This window comes from Procambarus clarkii, chromosome 3 (assembly GCF_040958095.1).
Source record: "Procambarus clarkii isolate CNS0578487 chromosome 3, FALCON_Pclarkii_2.0, whole genome shotgun sequence".
In the NCBI taxonomy this organism is placed as follows: domain Eukaryota; kingdom Metazoa; phylum Arthropoda; class Malacostraca; order Decapoda; family Cambaridae; genus Procambarus; species Procambarus clarkii.
The window spans coordinates 8186314-8207801 of NC_091152.1; the positions used below are offsets into that span (position 1 = coordinate 8186314).

The following is a 21488-nucleotide window of genomic DNA, read 5'->3' on the forward strand; positions in this document are numbered from 1 at the left end:
CAATAGTGTTCCCACACTCAACTGCTGCACCAACAATCTTGCACCACTACAATAGTGCTCCCACACTCAACTGCTGCACCAACAATCTTGCACCACAATAATGTTGTTGGGACTGTCACCACCAGACCAGCGAGGCCAGGAGCCAGTAGTAACGAGGAAGGAGCTCAAGCCAGCCTCCTTATCGTCTCATAATGGCCGGAACACCGATACGTAATCGTGTAAAAACACGTTTGGATGTTGCTGGAATGTTGGGAACACGTTAAGGACAACATTAACATAATCTGGAGTGACTTTTGTCTTGTATATTTAACTAAGAACATTGTTCATAGTAATGTGGCGGTAGTAGACTGTAGCGACCAGCAACTGTTATCATGAGATACTGTTGATAACAGCAGATAACTGTGGTGCTGCAACACAGCCAGTATCAGTGATAACGGGCCAGGGTTAGCCAGCACCAGTACTGGCGTTGACTTAGTTAACTTGTGAGTGATTACTAGTGAGGCTCTGTTGACCTGTGTTGATGACTAGTGAGACTGTTGACCTGTGTTGATGACTAGTGAGGCTCTGTTGACCTGTGTTGATGACTACTGAAGCACTGTTGATCTGTGTTGATAACTAGTGAGGCTCTGTTGACCTGTGTTGATGACTAATGAGGCTCTGTTGACCTGTGATGATGACTAGTGAGGCTCTGTTGACCTATGTTGATGACTACAGAAGCTCTGTTGACCTATGTTGATGACTAGTGAGGCTCTGTTGACCTTTGCTGATAACTATTGGGGCTTTGCGTACAGATCTATCAGCAGCTGGTGACAGTGGAGCAGGCTGGCTATGCTGACCCGTACATCAGCAGCAGTTGACAGTTGATCCCAGAAGATCGTCAGAAACAGTGGACGGAGTGGTCCTGGCGTCTTACTGACAGTAGTAGTCAGTGATCCTGGCGTCTTACTGACAGTAGTAGTCAGTGATCCTGGCGTCTTACTGACAGTAGTTGTCAGTGGTCCTGGCGTCTTACCGACAGTAGTCGTCAGTGGTCCTGGCGTCTTACTGACAGTAGTCGTCAGTGGTCCTGGCGTCTTACTGACAGTAGTTGTCAGTGGTCCTGGCGTCTTACTGACAGTAGTTGTCAGTGGTCCTGGCGTCTTACTGACAGTAGTTGTCAGTGGTCCTGGCGTCTTACTGACAGTAGTTGTCAGTGGTCCTGGCGTCTTACTGACAGTAGTAGTCAGTGGTCCTGGCGTCTTATTGACAGTAGTTGTCAGTGGTCCTGGCGTCTTACTGACAGTAGTAGTCAGTGGTCCTGGCGTCTTACTGACAGTAGTTGTCAGTGGTCCTGGGGTTTTACTGACAGTAGTTGTCAGTGGTCCTGGCGTCTTACTGACAGTAGTTGTCAGTGGTCCTGGCGTCTTACTGACAGTAGTTGTCAGTGGTCCTGGCGTCTTACTGACAGTAGTTGTCAGTGGTCCTGGCGTCTTACTGACAGTAGTTGTCAGTGGTCCTGGCGTCTTACTGACAGTAGTTGTCAGTGGTCCTGGCGTTTTACTGACAGTAGTTGTCAGTGGTCCTGGCGTCTTACTGACAGTAGTTGTCAGTGGTCCTGGCGTCTTACTGACAGTAGTTGTCAGTGGTCCTGGCGTCTTACTGACAGTAGTTGTCAGTGGTCCTGGCGTCTTACTGACAGTAGTTGTCAGTGGTCCTGGCGTCTTACTGACAGTAGTTGTCAGTGGTCCTGGCGTCTTACTGACAGTAGTTGTCAGTGGTCCTGGCGTCTTACTGACAGTAGTTGTAAGTGGTCCTGGCGTCTTACTGACAGTAGTTGTCAGTGGTCCTGGCGTCTTACTGACAGTAGTTGTCAGTGGTCCTGGCGTCTTACTGACAGTAGTTGTCAGTGGTCCTGGCGTCTTACTGACAGTAGTAGTCAGTGGTCCTGGCGTCTTACTGACAGTAGTTGTCAGTGGTCCTGGCGTCTTACTGACAGTAGTTGTCAGGAGATGGACCACACTGGGGCCAGCAGACGACACAAGGCCACACAGGTAAGCAACTCTCAGCTCTTACTACACTTTCCTCTCTGTTCATACAATCGTAAATGTATTTTCATCAAATGTCATACAGGAAGTGGGACATATTACTTATAATAATGTAAAAATCTAATCAATTTGTAACACTTAAAATATTTAAGATTTTTTAATTAATATTATTACATTGGGGGCATATAAATTGCTGTCATTAGATTGAACAGGAGCCATCCTTTGATGTCATTCCTTCCTTTGTTGGTGTTGAAGACCGTTGCATGATGTGTTAAAGTTCCCAACATTGTTGGTGTTGAAGACCGTTGCATGATGTGTTATAGTCCCCAGTATTGTTGGTGTTGAAGACCGTTGCATGATGTGTTAAAGTCCCCAGCATTGTTGGTGTTGAAGACCGTTGCATGATGTGTTAAAGTCCCCAGCATTGTTGGTGTTGAAGACCGTTGCATGATGTGTTAAAGTCCCCAGCATTGTTGGTGTTGAAGACCGTTGCATGATGTGTTAAAGTTCGCATCATATTTTATTTTCTTAGTATAAATAAAAATATTTTAGATATAGTGTTAACTAACAGGGAACACAAATTAATGACATCGAAATTAAGGAGTGAACTAGGGATACATACACTCATACCCCCCGTGTGAGTGTTTGTGTGTGTGTGTAATTACCCAAGTGTAGTTACAGGATGAGAGCTACGCTCGTGGTGTCACGTCTTCTCAGCACTCTCTGTCATATAACGCTTTGAAACTACTGACGGTCTTGGCCTCCACCACCTTCTCACCTAACTTGTTCCAACCGTCTACCACTCTGTTTGCGAAAGTGAATTTTCTTATATTTCTTCGGCATCTGTCCTTAGCTAGTTTAAATCCGTGACCTCTTGTTCTTAAAGTTCCAGGTCTCAGGAAATCTTCCCTATCGATTTTATCAATTCCTGTTACTATTTTGTATGTAGTGATCATATCACTTCTTTTTCTTCTGTCTTCTAGTTTTGGCATATTTAAAGCCTCTAACCTCTCCTCGTAGCACTTGCCCTTCAGTTCTGGGAGCCACTTAGTAGCATGTCTTTGCACCTTTTCCAGATTGTTGATGTGCTTCTTAAAATATGGGCACCGCACAATATCTTAATATATTGTGTGTGTGTGTGCTTGTGTGTTTGTGTGTGCTTGAGTGTGTGTGTGTGTCTGTGTGTGTGTGTACTCACCTATTTGTACTCACCTATATGTGCTTGTGGGGGTTGAGCTGTAGCTCTTCCGTCCCACCTCTTAAATGTCAATCAACTGGTGAACAGGTTCCTGAGTCTACTGGGCTCTATCATATCTACATTTGCAACTGTGTATGGTGGTAGCCTCCACCACATCACTGCTTAATGCATTCCATCCGTTAACTACTCTGACACTGAAAAAGTTCCTTCTAACGTCCCTGTGGCTCATGTGGTACTCAGTTTCCACCTATGTCCTCGTGTTCGTGTCCCACCAGTGTTGAATAGTTTATCCTTGTTTACCAGGCCGATTCCCCTGAGGATTTTGTAGGTTGTGATCATGTCTCCCCTTACTGTTCTGTCTTCCAGTGTCGTAAGGTGCATTTCCCGCAGCCTTTCATCGTAACTCATGCCTCTTAGGTCTGGGACTAGTCTAGTGGCATACCTTTGGACTTTTTCCAGCTTCGTCTTGTGCTTTACAAGGTACGGGTTCCATGCTGGGGCCGCATACTCCAAAATTGGTCGTACATATGTGGTGTACAAGATTCTGAATGATTCCTTACACAGGTTCCTGAACTCTGTTCTGATGTTAGCCAGCCTCGCATATGCCGCAGACGTTATTCTTTTTATGTGGGCTTCAGGAGACAGGTTTGGTGTGATATCAACTCCTAGCTCTTTCTCTCTGTCCGTTTCATTAAGTACTTCATCTCCTATTCTGTATCCTGTGTCTGGCTTCCTGTTTCCACTGCCTAGTTTCATTACTTTGCATTTACTCGGGTTGAACTTCAACAGCCATTTGTTGGACCATTCACTCAGTCTGTCTAGGTCATCTTGTAGCCTCCGACCGTCATCCTCTGTTTCAATCCTCCTCATAATTTTTGCGTCATCGGCAAACATTGAGAGAAACGAATCTATACCCTCTGGGAGATCATTTACATATATCAGAAACAGTATAGGTCCAAGGACTGACCCTTGCAGGACTCCACTCGTAACGTCTTGCCAATCTGAGACCTCACCCCTCACACTGACTCGTTGTCTCCTGTTGCTTTATCCAATGGAGTATCTTCCCTTTCACTCCAGCCTGCATCTCCAGCTTTTTCACTTGCCTCTTGTGTGGTACTGTATCAAAGGCTTTCTGACAATCCACAATGGGTGCAGTCTGCCCACCCTTCTCTTTCTTGCCTTATTTTTGTTGCCTGGTCGTAGAATTCAAGTAACCCTGTGAGGCAGGACCTGCCATCCCTGAACCCATGTTGATGCTGTGTTACAAAGTTCTTTCGCTCCAGGTGCTCCACTAGCTTTCTTCGCACAACCTTCTCCATCAGCTTGCATGGTATGCAGGTTAGGGACACTGGCCTGTAGTTCAGTGACTCCTGTCTATCCCCTTTCTTGTATATCGGGACTACGTTAGCTGCTTTCCAAATTTCTGGCAGTTCCCCTGTTGCCAGTGATTTGTTATACACTATGGAGAGTGGTAGGCACAGTTCTTCTGCTCCTTCCTTTAGAATCTCCCAAAGGGAGATTCCATCTGGGCCTATAGCCTTTGTCACATCCAACTATAGTAAACACTTCCTTACTTCCCCGCTGGTAATCTCAAAGTCTTCCAGTGGTTCCTGGTTAGCTATTCCCTCTCTTATCTCTGGAATTTGTCCTTGCTCTAAGGTGAAGACCTCCTGGAATTTCTTATTCAGTTCCTCACACACTTCCTTGTCGTTTGTAGTGAATCCTTCTGCCCCTATCCTTAATTTCATAACCTGTTCCTTTACTGTTGTTTTTCGCCTGATGTGGCCATGCAGCAATTTAGGCTGAGTCTTTGCCTTACTTGCGATGTCATTTTCGTATTGTCTTTCTGCCTCTCTTCTCATCCAGACATATTCATTCCTGGCATTCTGGTATCTTTCTCTGCTCTCCAGTATCCTGTTATTCCTATAGTTCCTCCATGCCCTTTTACTTTGCTGCTTAGCTAGCCTACATCTCTGATTAAACCATGGGTTTCTCATCTTCATTTCACTGTTTTCCTTTTGAACTGGGACAAACTTGTTTGCTGCGTTCTTGCACTTCTGCATGATGTAGTCCATCATATCTTGGGCCGTCTTTCCCCTGAGCTCTGTTTCCCATGCTATATCTGTTAGGAATTTTCTTATCTCCTCATAGTTTCCCTTTCGGTATGCTAACTTTTTTGTTTCGGTATCCCTCCTCGAGTTCAATAACCCTTCTTCAATCAGGTACTCAAACACCATTACAATGTGGTCGCTCATTCCTACTGGGTCCTCAAAACCGATTTCTCTTAAGTCGGAGTCGTTCAGAGTGAAGACTAGGTCGAGTCTTGCTGGTTCGTCATTTCCTCACATCCTTGTGGGTTCTCTGACATGCTGGGTTAAAAAGTTTCTAGTCACCACCTCAAATAGTTTGGCTCTCCACGTATCCTCGCCTCCATGCGGTTCCTTGTTCTCCCAGTCGATCCTTCCGTGATTGAAGTCGCCCATGATGAGCAGGTGGGATCTATTTCCACAGTCAGCAGAGGCTGCCCTCTCAATTATAGTGTTAACTGCCATGTTGTTGTTTTCATACTCTTTACTGGGTCTTCTGTCATTTGGTGAAGGCTTGTATATTACTGCTACTACTATTCTTGGTCCTCCCATTGTCATGGTGCCTGCTATGTAGTCTCTGAACCCCTCACAGCCTGGGATAGCCATCTCCTTAAAACTCCATTCCTTTCTCATGAGTAGGGCCACTCTGCCTCCTCCCCTACCTTCCCTCTCTTTCCTTATTACTGTGTACTCCTGGGGAAACACGGCATTCGTTATGATTCCAGAGAGTTTTGTTTCAGTGAGTCCAATTACATCTGGGTTCACTTCTTGTGCTCTTTCCATTAGTTCACTTGTCTTGCTTGTGATCCCATCTATGTTCGAGTAAATCACCCTGAAACTGACTCTCTTGTACTTCTCTTCTGGCGGGGACCTGTGGGATCTTGGGTGAGTGGGAGCTGGGAGGCTCTGGTACTGGGTGGCTAGTGGAGGAGGGAGGGCTTAGGGGGTTGGGGAGAGGGGGAGGGTAGGGGGGTGGGTGAGAGGGGGAGGGTAGGGGGGGAGAGTGAGAGGGGGAGAGTTGGGGGGGAGAGTGAGAAGGGGAGGGTTGGGGGAGAGAGTGAGAGGGGGAGGGTTGGGGGGGGAGTGAGAGGGGGAGGGTTGGGGGGAGAGTGAGAGGGGGAGGGTTGGTGGGGTGAGAGGGGGAAGGTTGGGGGGGGAGTGAGAGGGGGAGGGTTGGGGAAGCATGGGGAGAGGAAAAGCTTTGGGGGATGGGGGAGATGGAGGGGCTTCGGGGGGGGGCAGAAAAGGGAGGAGGGCTTTGGGGGTGTGGGGGGAAAAGGAAGGCTGAGGTGGGTGAGGAAGAGGGGAGGGTTTAGGGGAGTGGTAGAGAGGGGAAGACTTAGGTGGGGTGGGGGAGAGTGGGGGGCTTAGGGGGGGGGGAGAATGGAGGGCTTGGGGGATGGGGGAAAAGGGAGGTCCAGGGGAGAGGGGTGATTGGGAGGAGGGGGGTGAGTGGGAGGAGGGTGCCCTAGGTGCTTACTTAGTGGGGGGGGGGGTGACAGGGGAAGGGGCAGGTAGGGTGTCTGTTGGGTAGAATGTGGGGGTGGTACCCTAATCTCTGTGGCTGTTGCTCTGTTTGAGGAGGGTTCTCCACTCCCCTCTGGGATTGTAGGGTTCGGGGTTGTGGTTCTCTGATTCCTCTCTCTCTCCCTGTGCTCCTTCCTCGCGTTTGCTGCCTGCTTTCTCTCTTCCCTTGTCATATCCCTCTGTAGGAATACTTTTTTGAACTTCTGTACATTTACTAGACGACTCTTCCTTGCTAACAGTTCCTCTTTCGTGATTTCGCTCATGAATACCACCTTTATCATTCGGTCTCTGTCCTTGTTGTACTTTCCAATCATGAAAACCTTTTCAATATTTTGGTTAGTTCCCTCCATCCTTACCACTTTAAGGATCTCGGTAACTATGTTTTTGTCCTTGTCTCTCCGCTCCTTTGGGCTGGTTCCTGTTTGCTCTTTAATGCCTGCTACTACTACTACTGCTCTTTTTCTCTCCCAGCATCCCAGACACTGGTTTGTGCCTCGGAGAGGCTACGGGATCCAGTAAGTTCAGTAGAACTTCGGTTTCAACCCTTTTAACCCTGTCATAGCTCAGTCGATTAAGGCAGTGTCTGGGATGCTTCCGGATGCAGGTTCGAATCCTCGTCACGGCCCTTGTGGATTTTTTCCATTTGATGCATCATGTCAGTGTGATATCTGTGTGTAATGATGTAAGGGCGAAGAGGGAGAACGGCCTATTGACATAGCTCGGGTGCAGGGGGGGTTGTATAAAATCCTGGTTTGTGAATCGGAGAGGCTACGGGATCCAGTAAGTTCAGTAGAACTTCGGTTTCAACCCTTTTAACCCTGTCGTAGCTCAGTCGATTAAGGCAGTGTCTGGGATGCTCCCGGATGCAGGTTCGAATCCTCGTCACGGTCTTTGTGGATTTGTTCATTTGATGCATCACGTTAGTGTGATCTCTGTGTCTAATCAGTTCCTCTTCGGCGGTGGCTCACTGCTCACGTAAAGCAGAATGAAGTAGAGAGATAATAGGCTGCCCTGGGTAGACTGACTGTTTTCGTACCACTGCAGCCCTACGTCGCCTCTGTGGATACAGACACGTCATCAGTAAACTGGCCAGTACTTGGGAAACTAGGACATGCTACTTACAGGCTCTCACATTGACATACAACTCCTCCCACAATAGATGGCGCTGATTTTCTATGTGTCACATCACCAGAGGTCAGCAACAGCGACTCTTAGGGCTGACCAAGGCAGGAATCTAGCGTCTCTTGCAGGTATCATACTGCCACCACCAGATGGCGTCGTCCATTTAGTGGGGGTTTAGGGAGCAGACTCACAGAAGGCATTGACGTCGCTGCTCCATGCTCCGACGATGAAGTCGGGTTCGTAACACCTGTACTGCAGAGACAACTTCTGGGGTCCTTCTAAGTATGTCTGCAAATGTGAGTGTGTGTGTGTGTGTGTGTACTCACCTAGTTGTACTCACCTAGTTGTGTTTGCGGGGGTTGAGCTCTGGCTCTTTGGTCCCGCCTCTCAACCGTCAATCAACAGGTGTACAGATTCCTGAGCCTATCGGGCTCTGTCATATCTACACTTGAAACTGTGTATGGAGCCAGCCTCCACCACATCACCCCCTAATGCATTCCATTTGTCAACCACTCTGACACTAAAAAAGTTCTTTCTAATATCTCTGTGGCTCATTTGGGCACTCAGTTTCCACCTGTGTCCCCTTGTGCGTGTTCCCCTTGTGTTAAATAGACTGTCTTTATCTACCCTATCAATCCCCTTCAGAATCTTGAATGTGGTGATCATGTCCCCCCTAACTCTTCTGTCTTCCAGCGAAGTGAGGTTTAATTCCAGTAGTCTCTCCTCGTAGCTCATACCCCTCAGCTCGGGTACTAGTCTGGTGGCAAACCTTTGAACCTTTTCCAGTTTAGTCTTATCCTTGATTAGATATGGACTCCATGCTGGGGCTGCATACTCCAGGATTGGCCTGACATATGTGGTATACAAAGTTCTGAATGATTCTTTACACAAGTTTCTGAATGCCGTTCGTATGTTGGCCAGCCTGGCATATGCCGCTGATGTTATCCGCTTGATATGTGCTGCAGGAGACAGGTCTGACGTGATATCAACCCCCAAGTCTTTTTCCTTCTCTGACTCCTGAAGAATTTCCTCTCCCAGATGATACCTTGTATCTGGCCTCCTGCTCCCTACACCTATCTTCATTACATTACATTTGGTTGGGTTAAACTCTAACAACCATTTGTTCGACCATTCCTTCAGCTTGTCTAGGTCTTCTTGAAGCCTCAAACAGTCCTCTTCTGTTTTAATCCTTCTCATAATTTTAGCATCGTCTGCAAACATTGAGAGAAATGAATCGATACCCTCCGGGAGATCATTTACATATATCAGAAACAAGATAGGACCGAGTACAGAGCCCTGTGGGACTCCACTGGTGACTTCACGCCAATCGGAGGTCTCACCCCTCACCGTAACTCTCTGCTTCCTATTGCTTAGATACTCCCTTATCCACTGGAGCACCTTACCAGGTACACCTGCCTGTCTCTCCTGTGTGTGTGTGTGCGTGTGTGTGTGTGTGTGTGTGTGTGTGTGTGTGTGTGTGTGTGTGTGTGTGTGTACTCACCTATTTGTTCTCACCTATTTGTGCTTGCGGGGGTTGAGCTTTGGCTCTTTGGTCCCGCCTCTCAACTGTCAATCAACTGGTGTACAGATTCCTGAGCCTACTGGGCTCTATCATATCTTCATTTAAAACCGTGTATGGAGTCAGCCTCCACCACATCACTGCCTAATGCATTCCATCCGTTAACTACTCTGACACTAAAAAAGTTCCTTCTAACGTCTCTGTGGCTCATGTGAGTATTCAGTTTCCACCTGTGTCCCCTTGTTCGCGTCCCACCAGTGTTGAATAGTTTATCCTTGTTTACCCGGTCGATTCCTCTGAGGATTTTGTAGGTTGTGATCATGTCTCCCCTTACTCTTCTGTCTTCCAGTGTCGTAAGGTGCTTTCCCGCAGCCTTTCCTCGTAACTCATGCCTCTTAGTTCTGGGACTAGTCTAGTGGCATACCTTTGGACTTTTTCCAGCATCGTCTTGTGCTTGACAAGGTACGGGCTCCATGCTGGGGCCGCATACTCCAGGATTGGTCTTACATATGTGGTGTACAAGATTCTGAATGATTCCTTACACAGGTTCCTGAACGCTGTTCTGATGTTAGCCAGCCTCGCATATGCCGCAGACGTTATTCTTTTTATGTGGGCTTCAGGAGACAGGTTTGGTGTGATATCAACTCCTAGATCTTTCTCTCTGTTCGTTTCATTAAGTACTTCATCTCCTATTCTGTATCCTGTGTTTGGCCTCCTATTTCCACCCGCTAGTTTCATTACTTTGCATTTACTCGGGTTGAACTTCAACAGCCATTTGTTGGACCATTCACTCAGTCTGTCTAGGTCATCTTGTAGCCTCCTACTATCGTCCTCAGTTTCAATCCTCCTCTTAATTTTTGCATCATCGGCAAACATTGAGAGAAACGATTCTATACCCTCTGGAAGATCATTTACATATATCAGAAACAGTATAGGTCCAAGGACTGACCCCTGCGGTACTCCACTCGTAACGTCTCGCCAATCTGAGACCTCACCCCTCACACTGACTCGTTGTCTCCTGTTACTTAGGTACTCCTGTATCCAACGGAGTACCTTCCCTTTCACTCCAGCCTGCATCTCCATTTTTTTCACTAGCCTCTTGTGTGGCACTGTGTCAAAGGCTTTCTGACAATCCAAAAATATGCAGTCTGCCCACCCTTCTCTTTCTTGCCTTATTTTTGTTGCCTGGTCGTAGAATTCAAGTAACCCTGTGAGGCAGGACCTGCCATCCCTGAATCCATGTTGATGCTGTGTTACAAAGTTCTTTCGCTCCAGATGTTCCACTAGCTTTCTTCGCACAATCTTCTCCATCAACTTGCATGGTATGCAGGTTAGGGACACTGGTCTGTAATTCAGTGCCTCCTGTCTATCCCCTTTCTTGTATATCGGGACTACGTTAGCTGCTTTCCAAATTTCTGGCAGTTCCCCTGTTGCCAGTGATTTGTTATGCACCATGGAGAGCGGGAGGCACAGTTCTTCTGCTCCTTCCTTTAGTATCCAAGGGAAGATTCCATCTGGACCTATAGCCTTTGTCACATCCAATTCTAGTAAACACTTCCTTACTTCCCCGCTGGTAATCTCAAACTCTTCCAGTGGTTCCTGGTTAGCTATTCCCTCTCTGGCCTATTGTGTGTGTGTGTGTGTGTGTGTGTGTGTGTGTGTGTGTGTGTGTGTGTGTGTGTGTGTGTGTGTGTGTGTGTGTGTGTGTGTGTGTGTGTGTGTGTGTGTATGAGTGTGTGTGTACTCACCTAGTTGTGCTTGCGGGGGTTGAGCTTTAGCTCTTTGGTCCCGCCTCTCAACCGTCAATCAACAGGTGTACAGGTTCCTGAGCCTATTGGGCTCTATCATATCTACACTTGAAACTGTGTATGGAGTCAGCCTCCACCACATCACTTCCTAATGCATTCCATTTGTCAACCACTCTGACACTAAAAAAGTTCTTTCTAATATAGCTGTGGCTCATTTGGGCACTCAGTTTCCACCTGTGTCCCCTAGTGCGTGTGCCCCTTGTGTTAAATAGACTGTCTTTATCTACCCTATCAATTCCCTTAAGAATCTTGAATGTGGTAATCATGTCCCCCCCTAACTCTTCTGTCTTCCAGCGAAGTGAGGTTTAATTCCCGTAGTCTGTGTGTGTGTGTGTGTGTGTGTGTGTGTGTGTGTGTGTGTGTGTGTGTGTGTGTGTGTGTGTGTGTGTGTGTGTGTGTGTGTGTGTGTGTGTGTGTGTGTGTGTGTGTGTGTGTATTCACCTAATTGTACTCACCTAATTGTGCTTGCGGGGGTTGAGCTTTGGCTCTTTGGTCCCGCCTCTCAACTGTCAATCAACTGGTGTACAGATTCCTGAGCCTACTGAGCTCTATCATATCTACATTTGAAACTGTGTATGGAGTCAGCCTCCACTACATCACTGCCTAATGCATTCCATTTATTAACTACTCTGACACAGAAAAAAATCTTTCTAACGTCTCTGTGGCTCATCTGGGTACTAAGTTTCCACCTGTGTCCCCTTGTTCGTGTCCCACCCGTGCTGAATAGTTTGTCTTTGTCCACCCTGTCAATTCCCCTGCGAATTTTGAAGGTGGTTATCATGTCTCCCCTTACTCTTCTGTAAGTGTGTGTGTGTGTGTGTGTACTCACCTATTTGTACTCACCTATTTGTGCTTGCAGGATCGAACATTGACTCTTGGATCCCGCCTTTCCAGCTATCGGTTGTTTACAGCAATGACTCCTGTCCCATTTCCCTATCATACCTAGTTTTAAAAGTTTGAATAGTATTTGCTTCCACAACCTGTTCCCCAAGTGCATTCCATTTTTCCACTACTCTCACGCTAAAAGGAAACTTCCTAACATCTCTGTGACTCATCTGAGTTTCCAGTTTCCACCCATGTCCCCTCGTTCTGTTATTATTACGTGTGAACATTTCATCTATTTCCACTTTGTCAATTCCCCTGAGTATTTTATATGTCCCTATCATATCTCCTCTCTCCCTTCTTTTCTCAAGTGTTGTAAGGTTCAGTTCCTTCAGCCGCTCTTCATATCCCATCCCTCGTAACTCTGGGACAAGCCTCGTCGCAAACCTCTAAACCTTCTCCAGTTTCTTTATGTGTTTCTTCAGGTGGGGGCTCCATGATGGCGCGGCATACTCTAAGACGGGTCTCACGTAGGCAGTGTAAAGCGCCCTAAAAGCCTCCTCATTTAGGTTTCTGAATGAAGATCTAATTTTCGCCAGTGTAGAGTACGCTGCTGTCGTTATCCTATTTATATGTGCCTCAGGAGTTAGATTAGGTGTCACATCCACTCCCAGGTCTCTTTCTCGAATCGTTACAGGTAGGCTGTTCCCCTTCATTGTGTACTGTCCCTTTGGTATCCTGTCACCTGATCCCATTTCCATAACTTTACATTTACTGGTGTTAAACTCCAGTAGCCATTTCCCTGACCATCTCTGCAGCCTGTTTAAGTCCTCTTGGAGGATCCTACAATCCTCGTCTGCCACAACTCTTCTCATTAATTTTGCGTCATCCGCAAACATCGACATGTATGATTCCACTCCTGTAAACATATCATTTACGTAAATTAGAAAGAGGATTGGTCCCAGCACCGATCCTTGAGGTACTCCACTTGTTACTGTTCGCCAGTCCGACTTCTCGCCCCTTACCATTACCCTCTGGCTCCTTCCTGTTAGGTAGTTCTTCACCCATACTAGGGCCTTTCCGCTTACTCCTGCCTGCCTCTCAAGTTTGTATAGCAGTCTCATGTGCGGTACTGTATCAAAGGCCTTTTGGCAGTCAAGAAATATGCAGTCTGCCCAGCCTTCTCTGTCCTGCCTTATCCTTGTTACTTTATCATAGAATTCTAAAAGGTTTGTTAGGCATGATTTCCCTGTCCAGAACCCATGTTGGTGCTTGTTTACAAACCCAATGCTCTCCAGGTGCTCAACAAGTCTTAGCCTAATTATTCTTTCAAGTATTTTGCAGGGGATGCTTGTCAGTGATACGGGTCTGTAGTTAAGTGCCTCCTCATTATCACCTTTCTTGAAAATCGGTACGACATTTGCCTCCTTCCAGCAACTGGGCAATTCTCCCGACATAAGTGACTCATTAAAGATCATTGCCAGAGGCACGCTGAGAGCCTGCGCTGCATCTTTAAGTATCCACGGTGATACTTTGTCTGGTCCAACTACTTTACTGGCATCCAGTGTTGTCAACTGTTTCATTACATCCTCTGCTGTCACCTCTATATCTGATAGTCTTTCATCTTGGGTAATCTCTTCTAACAATGGGAGCTGCTGAGGCTCGGTTGTGAACACTCCATGGAATTTTGCATTCAGTACCTCGCAGATTTCCTTGTCGCTTTCTGTATATGCCCCTTCTGTTTTCCTCAGTCTTGTCACTTGGTCATTTACCGACATCTTCCTTCTTTTATGGCTATGTAGTAATTTAGGTTGCTTTTTCGCTTTGACTGCAATATCATTCTCATAATTTCTTTCCGACACTCGTCTTATGTTAATGTAATCATTCCTAGCTCTGTTACATCTAATCCTGTTGTCCTCTGTCCTTTGTCTTCTGTACTTCCTCCACTCCCTCCTGCTTCTCACCTTTGCTTCCTGACACTGTCTATTAAACCATGGGTTATTATATTCCCTCCTGCTTTTTCCTTTATTGTTGGAATAAATCTCTCTTCAGCCTCCTTGCATTTCAATATGACTTGGTTCATCATACCTTGCACTGTTTTTCCTCTAAGTTCTTCCTCCCACTGCACTTCTCCCAGGTAGTCCCTTATCCTTCTGTAGTCCCCTTTTCTGTAATCAAGTCTCCTTTCCCAGACCTCTTGTCCTTTGGTCACAATTTTAAGCTCCATCATGTAGTCAAAGACTAGGACACAATGGTCACTAGCTCCTAGTGGTATTTCATGTTCCAACTGCTCGATGTCTTCTACATTCTGGGTGAAAATGAGATCTAATAGGCTGGGCTCTTCCCCTCCTCTTTCCCTAGTATCTTCTTTCACATGCTGTGTTAGGAAATTCCTGTCAATAACGTCTACCAGCTTCGCTCCCCAGGTCTCCTCCCCGCCATGGGGATTCCTCGTTTCCCAATCTATCTCTCCGTGATTTAGGTCCCCCATGACCAGCAGCTTTGCTCTCATTCTATGCGCTAAAGTTGCTGCCCTCTGAAGTTCATCTATACATGTCTTGTTGCTGTCCTCGTACTCCTGCCTGGGCCTTCTACTGTTTGGTGGGGGGTTGTAGAGTATCAAGATTACAATCTTCTTCCCATCCACTGTCAGAGTTCCATGTATGAAGCTCGTGCTTTCATTGGTACCCGGATTTTCCAGCTCATCAAACTTCCATTTCTGCTTTATTAGTAGTGCCACTCCTCCTCCCTGTCTCTGTGTCCTTTCTTTTCTTATCACCTGGTACCCCTCTGGAAAGATTGCATCCGAGATCATGCCATTTATTTTAGTTTCCACTATTGCCACTATGTCTGGGTCTGCCTCACTAACTCTTTCTTTTATCTCTTCTGCTTTATTGGCTACCCCATCAGCATTGGTGTACCAAACCTTGAGACTCTTCTTGGAAACTCGGGTGTCAGAGTTCCCCCTTTCACCAGGGGTCTGGGGGGAACTGGGGGGTGTCTGGGGGGCAAGTGGGGGCTGTGGGGGTGAGTGGGGGGTGCTAGGGGGGTGCCTGGGAGTGCCTGGTAGGCGAATGGGGTCTGGGCATCTAGTGGGGTAGAAAGGGCATACTGGGTCTGAAAGTTAGGGGTCTGAATAGCATAGGGGGGTTGAGAAATAGAGTGAGACTGAGAGTCAGATAGAGGTTGAGAGGTTGGGGGGGAGAGGGATACTGAGGACAGAGGTCTGAGATGAGAATGGAGCATGGGTGCTGGGAGTGGAAGAGAGGGTGTATTAGTTAGGGGGGAATCGGGGGTAGGTGGGGGTTTTGGGGTAGAAGAGGGGAAGAGGGAGATGGGGGAAGGTGTTAGGGGGTCACAAGGTGAGGGGGTTAAATGTGGGCTGGAGGTGCATAGGAGGGGTGAGGGTTGGGTGGGGTTTGGGGGTGAGTGGAAGAGGGGTGCAGTGGAAGCTGGGATGGAGTAGATGGAATTGAAGTCAATGGGGTAGAAGGGGCAGGGGAGTAGGAAGGGGTAGTTGGGGAGGGGGGATGGGAAGGTGGGTTTGGGGAGGGCATGGCTTGACCCACTGGGGTCGTTGACAGGTGTGATGTAGCAGGGGCAGGGGAATCGTTGGGGAGGTGCAAATGTGGAAGGGACAGGGGGGTTTTGGGGTCTGAGGCAGGGGGGAGGTATAGGAGGGCTGAGTTGGGGAGGATGCAACCTGGGAGGTGACCTGGGAGGTGGCCTGGGAGGTGACCTGGGATGTGACCTGGCAGGTGAGACTACCTGAGCGGCTAGTTCGGTGTCGTTGTTGCCATCTATTCTTGTGGGCTATTTGCTCATCTTTCGTCATAAACCTCTCTATAAACACATTGTAATGGGTTTCACTTCCTCTGAGTAAATGTTTGTTCCTCATTATGTACTCCACAGCCTCCTCATTGGAGAATTGCACCAGAACAGGTCTATTCTTGGTACAATTGTAAGGTCCAACCCGGCGGCTGATATCCACCTCGTGTTCTGCCATTCCTGCTCCAATACATCTCAATATCTCGTGCAATTCGTATTTTTCCGTTTCTATTCTCTCTTGTCTTGTTGGTGCCCCAGATTCGAATAATCCATGTATTATAATAGACCGTCTCCTCAGTAATTCAGTGTCATGCTGATAGCCTGTCCCCTGGGGATTCTCCATCCCAACCGCAGTCACTAACCCATCCCCCACTAATCCTCTGTCCTTAGTCATGCTGTTAATCCTTCCTAATTCGTTTGTGATACGAGCACATTCCCTCTCCCAGTCCTCTCTTCCCTTCCTAATCTCTTCCTGAACATAGAGCATAAGCTCTTGTTTCTGCCTCTCTACCGCATCCTGTATTTGCTGAAATACCTCACTTTTAATCCCTTGGATTAGATCCCCCATCCAATCGCTCCTTCTCTCTACAAATTTCCCTATTAATTTGTCTATAAATCTGTCCTCCTCCTCATCCCTGCTGGTGATTGACCTTGAACCCCTTCTAGTCATTGCAGTAACAATCTAGCCAAAAAGGCGCTCCTTAATACCTTGCACAATCTGCAGCACAAACAGGCGAGAAAGTACTCCACGTGGCTGGATGTGAGATGGTCAAGATGTGAGGTCGCTGTGTCCCGCGTCACAGCTGGTGAGGTCCCTAGTGGTGAGGTCACTCCGCCTCCACAATTTCGGCTCCACAATTTCACAATACCACGATGTACTCAACACTTATTTTCAGTGGTGGTGTTTGTACTGTTTTTCTTCACTTTCTTGTGGTTTGAGTGAGCTTACTAGTTATTCAATCACTCATATACACTTATATACGCATATACACTGATTATTCCCCCCAATTCACTAGCTACGCAAGAGCTTCCCAGACCCTTCTGTGTGTGTGTGTGTGTGTGTGTGTGTGTGTGTGTGTGTGTGTGTGTGTGTGTGTGTGTGTGTGTGTGTGTGTGTGTGTGTGTGTGTGTGTGTGTGTGTGTGTGTGTGTGTGTGTGTGTGTGTGTGTGTGTGTGTGTGTGTGTGTGTGTGTGTGTGTGTGTGTGTGTGTGTGTGTGTGTGTGTGTGTGTGTGTACTCACCAAGTTGTGCTTTGGCTCTTTGGTCCCGCCTCTCAACCATCAATCAACAGGTATACAGATTCCTGTACACATCATCACAATAGCCATGTGATGCCCCGCCTGGACTACAGTCGCCATGTGATGCCCCACCTGGACTACAGTAGCCATGTGATGCCCTGGTTGAACTACAGTAGCCCTGTGATGCCCCGCCTGGACTACAGTAGCCATGTGATGCCCCGCCTGGACTACAGTAGCAATCTGATGCCCCGCCTGTACTACAGTAGCCATGTGATGCCCCGACTAGAATACAGTAGCCATGTGATGCCCTGGCTGGACTACAGTAGCCCTGTGATGCCCCGCCTGGACTACAGTAGCCCTGTGATGCCCCGCCTGGACTACAGTAGCCCTGCGATGCCCCGCCTGGACTACAGTAGCCATGTGATGCCCCGCCTGGACTACAGTAGCCATGTGATGCCCCGCCTGGACTACAGTAGCCATGTGATGCCCTGGCTGAACTACAGTAGCCCTGTGATGCCCCGACTGGACTACAGTAGCCATGTGATGCCCCGCCTGGACTACAGTAGCAATGTGATGCCCCGCCTGTACTACAGTAGCCATGTGATGCCCCGCCTAGAATACAGTAGCCATGTGATGCCCTGGCTGGACTACAGTAGTCATGTGATGCCCCGCCTAGAATACAGTAGCCATGTGATGCCCTGGCTGGACTACAGTAGCTATGTGATGCCCCGCCTAGAATACAGTAGCCATGCGATGCCCTGGCTGGACTACAGTAGCCTTGTGATTCCCAGCCTGGACTACAGTAGCCATGTGATGGCCCGCCTGTACTACAGTAGCTATGTTATTCTGTGCCTGGACTACAGTAGCCATGTGATGCCCTGCCTAGACTACAGTAGCCATGTGATGCCCCGCCTGGACAACAGTAGCCATGTGATGTCCCGCCTGGACAACAGTAGCCATGTGATGGCCCGCCTGGACTATAGTAGTCATGTGATTCTGTGCCTGGACTACAGTAGCCATGTGATGCCCCGCCTGGACTACAGTAGTCATGTGATGCCCCGCCTGGACTACAGTAGCAATGTGATGCCAAGCCTGGACTACAGTAGCCATGTGATTCCCGTGCTGGACTACAATCACCATGTACTCACCTAGTTGAGTTTGTAGGCACTGAACTTTGACTCTTTGGTCCCGCCTCTCGACTGTATGTGATGCCTCCAACTATGTAATATCCCGACTAGAGTTCAATAGCCATGTGATGTCCCGACTGGAGTACAGTAGCCATGAAATGCCCCGAGTGGAATACAGTAGCCATGTGATGGCCCACAATGACTACAGTAGCCGTGGCATGCCGCAATTGGAGTACAGTAGGCATGTGATGCCCCGACTGGACTACAGTAGCTAAGCATGAAGGCGTCACAAACATGGGCGACTGTCATCCCAGAACAAAGTCAACTGTCATGTAAAGAAACACTGAGAGCTTCAAGACCAACAACTGTGTACAGAGAACATTAAGGCTGGTCGCACTGACACTCATATTACTGAACAAATATAAACTGATAACGCACTTCACATGCGGCAGCAGTTTTATGATTACTCTGGAGGTGATTGTTCGTTGTTTTGTGTAATAATACACGAAACTACTTATCAACCGAGGCTATAAAGCTCAAAATGGACTTCAGGAAGTCTTTTAGGGTCCATAACAAGCCCCCGGCTTCCTGTCTTAGTCCTGACCTTAATTTGTTGACTCAGGTCATATATAACTTGGAAACTTTGACTGTTTTTGACTGGTCTGACGCATAAAGTGGCCACTTGATTGTTGGGCTTTGCTTTAGGTGGTCGAAGATTGGACGAGCATTTAATGTAACTGTAAACTGGCTGTCAAGATGATTTCTGGCTGCATTGCTTTATTTCTTTATATTTTTGCAGTAATGGGCTCTTGTCATGAAGTTTGTCGTTAGGTTGTTAATGGTAATGTGTTTAATTGGTTAACATCATTATCTCCTGCACCGTTAACAGTGACCATTGTCATGCTGCAGGCCCTGGTGGCGGGAGTCGTTAGTGGTGACCAGGCGCTGGTGTTGGCCGCCCTCGCCCTGGGTGCTGACACCTCCGTCACGGTGGTGCACCCTCTTACCCAAGAGTCATCCTGCATGTTGAGCGTGGCAGCTAGGAGTGGTCACACTCACCTGGTGCCTCACCTGCTGGCGGCGGGACTCCCTGTGGAGGGTTCAGGGACGACCTCACTCACACCTTTACACTCGGCGGCTAGCTGCGGTCATGACCAGGTAGTGAGGCAGCTGCTCAGCGCCCAGGCTCACCTGCAGGCCAGGGGTCTTGATGGTGAGAACCGCAACACATGCTGCAGTATAATGTATTATGAAGAGTTTAAGCATGTTTGTGAATGTTGTATGTAAGACTCAACATAACCGGTGTTACAGGTGTGACTGCACTACATATAACAGCGCAGCGTGGTCAGGAGTCGTGTGTGGTGACGCTACTTGGTGCCGGCGCTGACCCTGACTCTCGGGACTATTATGGTCGGTCACCACTCCACTATGCTGGCGTAGGTAACCACACAGATGTTGTGCAGGTGTTGCTGACAGCTGCCGGATGTGACCGTCACGCTGTAGACAAGCGCGGGGAGACAGCACTACACTATGCAGCGAGGGGCGGTGGTCTGGAGGCAACACAGTGCTTGGTGGTGGCCGGCCTCGACCCTCGCGCCAGGAACATGGAGGGAGACACACCTGTGGACATAGCGAGGCTGGCGGGTCGTGACCGTGTGGAGTGGTGGCTGAGGAAGCTGCCTCGCCCCCACCCTGCTGCTGGGACACCCACGCTGCTCTTAGTGGTAAATACTCTTGCGGAAGAATCAACACCCAACACCAGCACACTCTGGCAGCCACTGTTCTTAACTCTGGCCGCCACTGTTCTTAACTCTGGCGGCAACTGTTCTTAACTCTGGCAGACACTGTTCTTAACTCTGGCGGCAACTGTTCTTAACTCTGGCAGACACTGTTCTTAACTCTGGCGGCAACTGTTCTTACCTCTGGCGGCCACTGTTCTTACCTCTGGCGGTAACTGTTCTTAACTCTGGCAGCCACTGTTCTTAACTCTGGCGGTAACTGTTCTTAACTCTGGCCGCCACTGTTCGTAACTCTGGCGGCAACTGTTCTTAACTCTGGCAGCCACTGTTCCTAACTCTGGCAGCCAGTGTTCTTAACTCTGGCAGCCACTGTTCTTATCTCTGGCGGCAACTGTTCCTAAATCTGGCAGTCACTGTTCTTAACTCTGGCGGTAATGGTTCTTAACTTTGGCGGCAACTGTTTTTAACTCTGACAGCCACTGTTCTTAACCTTCTGTTCTTAACTATTGCAGCCACTGTTCTTACCTCTGGCGGCCACTGTTCTTAACTATTGCGGCCACTATTCTTCACTCTGGCAGACACTGTTCTTAACTCTGGCAGCAACTGTTCTTAACTCTGACAGCCACTGTTCTTTACTCTGGTGGCAACTGTTCTTAACCTTGGCGGTTATGTTCTTAACTCTGATGGTCACTGATCTTAAATCTAGCGGATGCTGTTCTTAACTCTGGTGGCCACTATCCTTAACTCTGGTGACCACTGTTCTTAACTTTGGCGGCCACTGTTCTTAACTTTATGGGGCCCTCGTAGCCTGGTGAATAGCGCGCAGGACTCGTAATTCTGTGGCGCGGGTTCGAGTCCCGCACGAGGCAGAAACAAATGGACAAAGTTTCTTTCACCCTGAATGTCCCTGTTACCTAGCAGTAAATAGGTACCTGGGAGTTAGTCAGCTGTAACGGGCTGCTTCCTGGGGGTGGAGGCCTAGTCGAGGACCGGGCCGAGGGAACACTAAAAGCCCCGAAATCATCTCAAGATAACCTCAAGAAGATAACCACTGTTCTTATCTCTGCCGGCAACTGTTCTTAACTCTGGTGGCCACTGTTCTTAAATCTGGCGGCAACTGTTCTTAAATCTGGAGATCAATGTTCTTAACTCTCGCGGCAACTGATCTTGAATCTGGTGTCCACTGTTCTTAACTATAGTGGCCACTGCTCCTAACTATGGCGGCCACTGTTCTTAACTCTGGCAGCCACTGTTCTTTAACTCTGATGGTCACTGTTCTTAACTCTGGCACCCACTGTTCTTAACTCTGACAGCCACTGTTCCTTACTCTGGTGGCAACTGTTCTTTACTCTGGTGGCTACTGTTCTTAACTCTGGCGGATAGAGTTCTTACCTCTGGGGGCCATTGTTCTTAACTCTGGCGGCCACTGTTCTTAACTCTGGCGGCCAC

At 48.1% G+C, this 21488-nt stretch overlaps 1 protein-coding gene across 5 annotated transcripts in view; it reads left to right on the forward strand.

The window, feature by feature from the left end:
* Window positions 1-415: 415 nt before the first annotated feature.
* The window catches only part of LOC123749951 (serine/threonine-protein phosphatase 6 regulatory ankyrin repeat subunit C-like), a 253678-nt gene continuing 232605 nt past the window's right edge, over window positions 416-21488 (forward strand). The window contains exons 1-4 of one of the 5 annotated variants that reach the window (XM_069329043.1): window positions 416-482; window positions 792-2030; window positions 19210-19513; window positions 19612-20024. In XM_069329043.1, coding sequence (XP_069185144.1) covers window positions 1989-2030; window positions 19210-19513; window positions 19612-20024 — 759 coding nt within the window. In that variant the 5' untranslated portion in view covers window positions 416-482; window positions 792-1988. The other 4 variants (XM_069329055.1, XM_069329036.1, XM_069329050.1 and 1 more) reach the window with 4 other exon arrangements.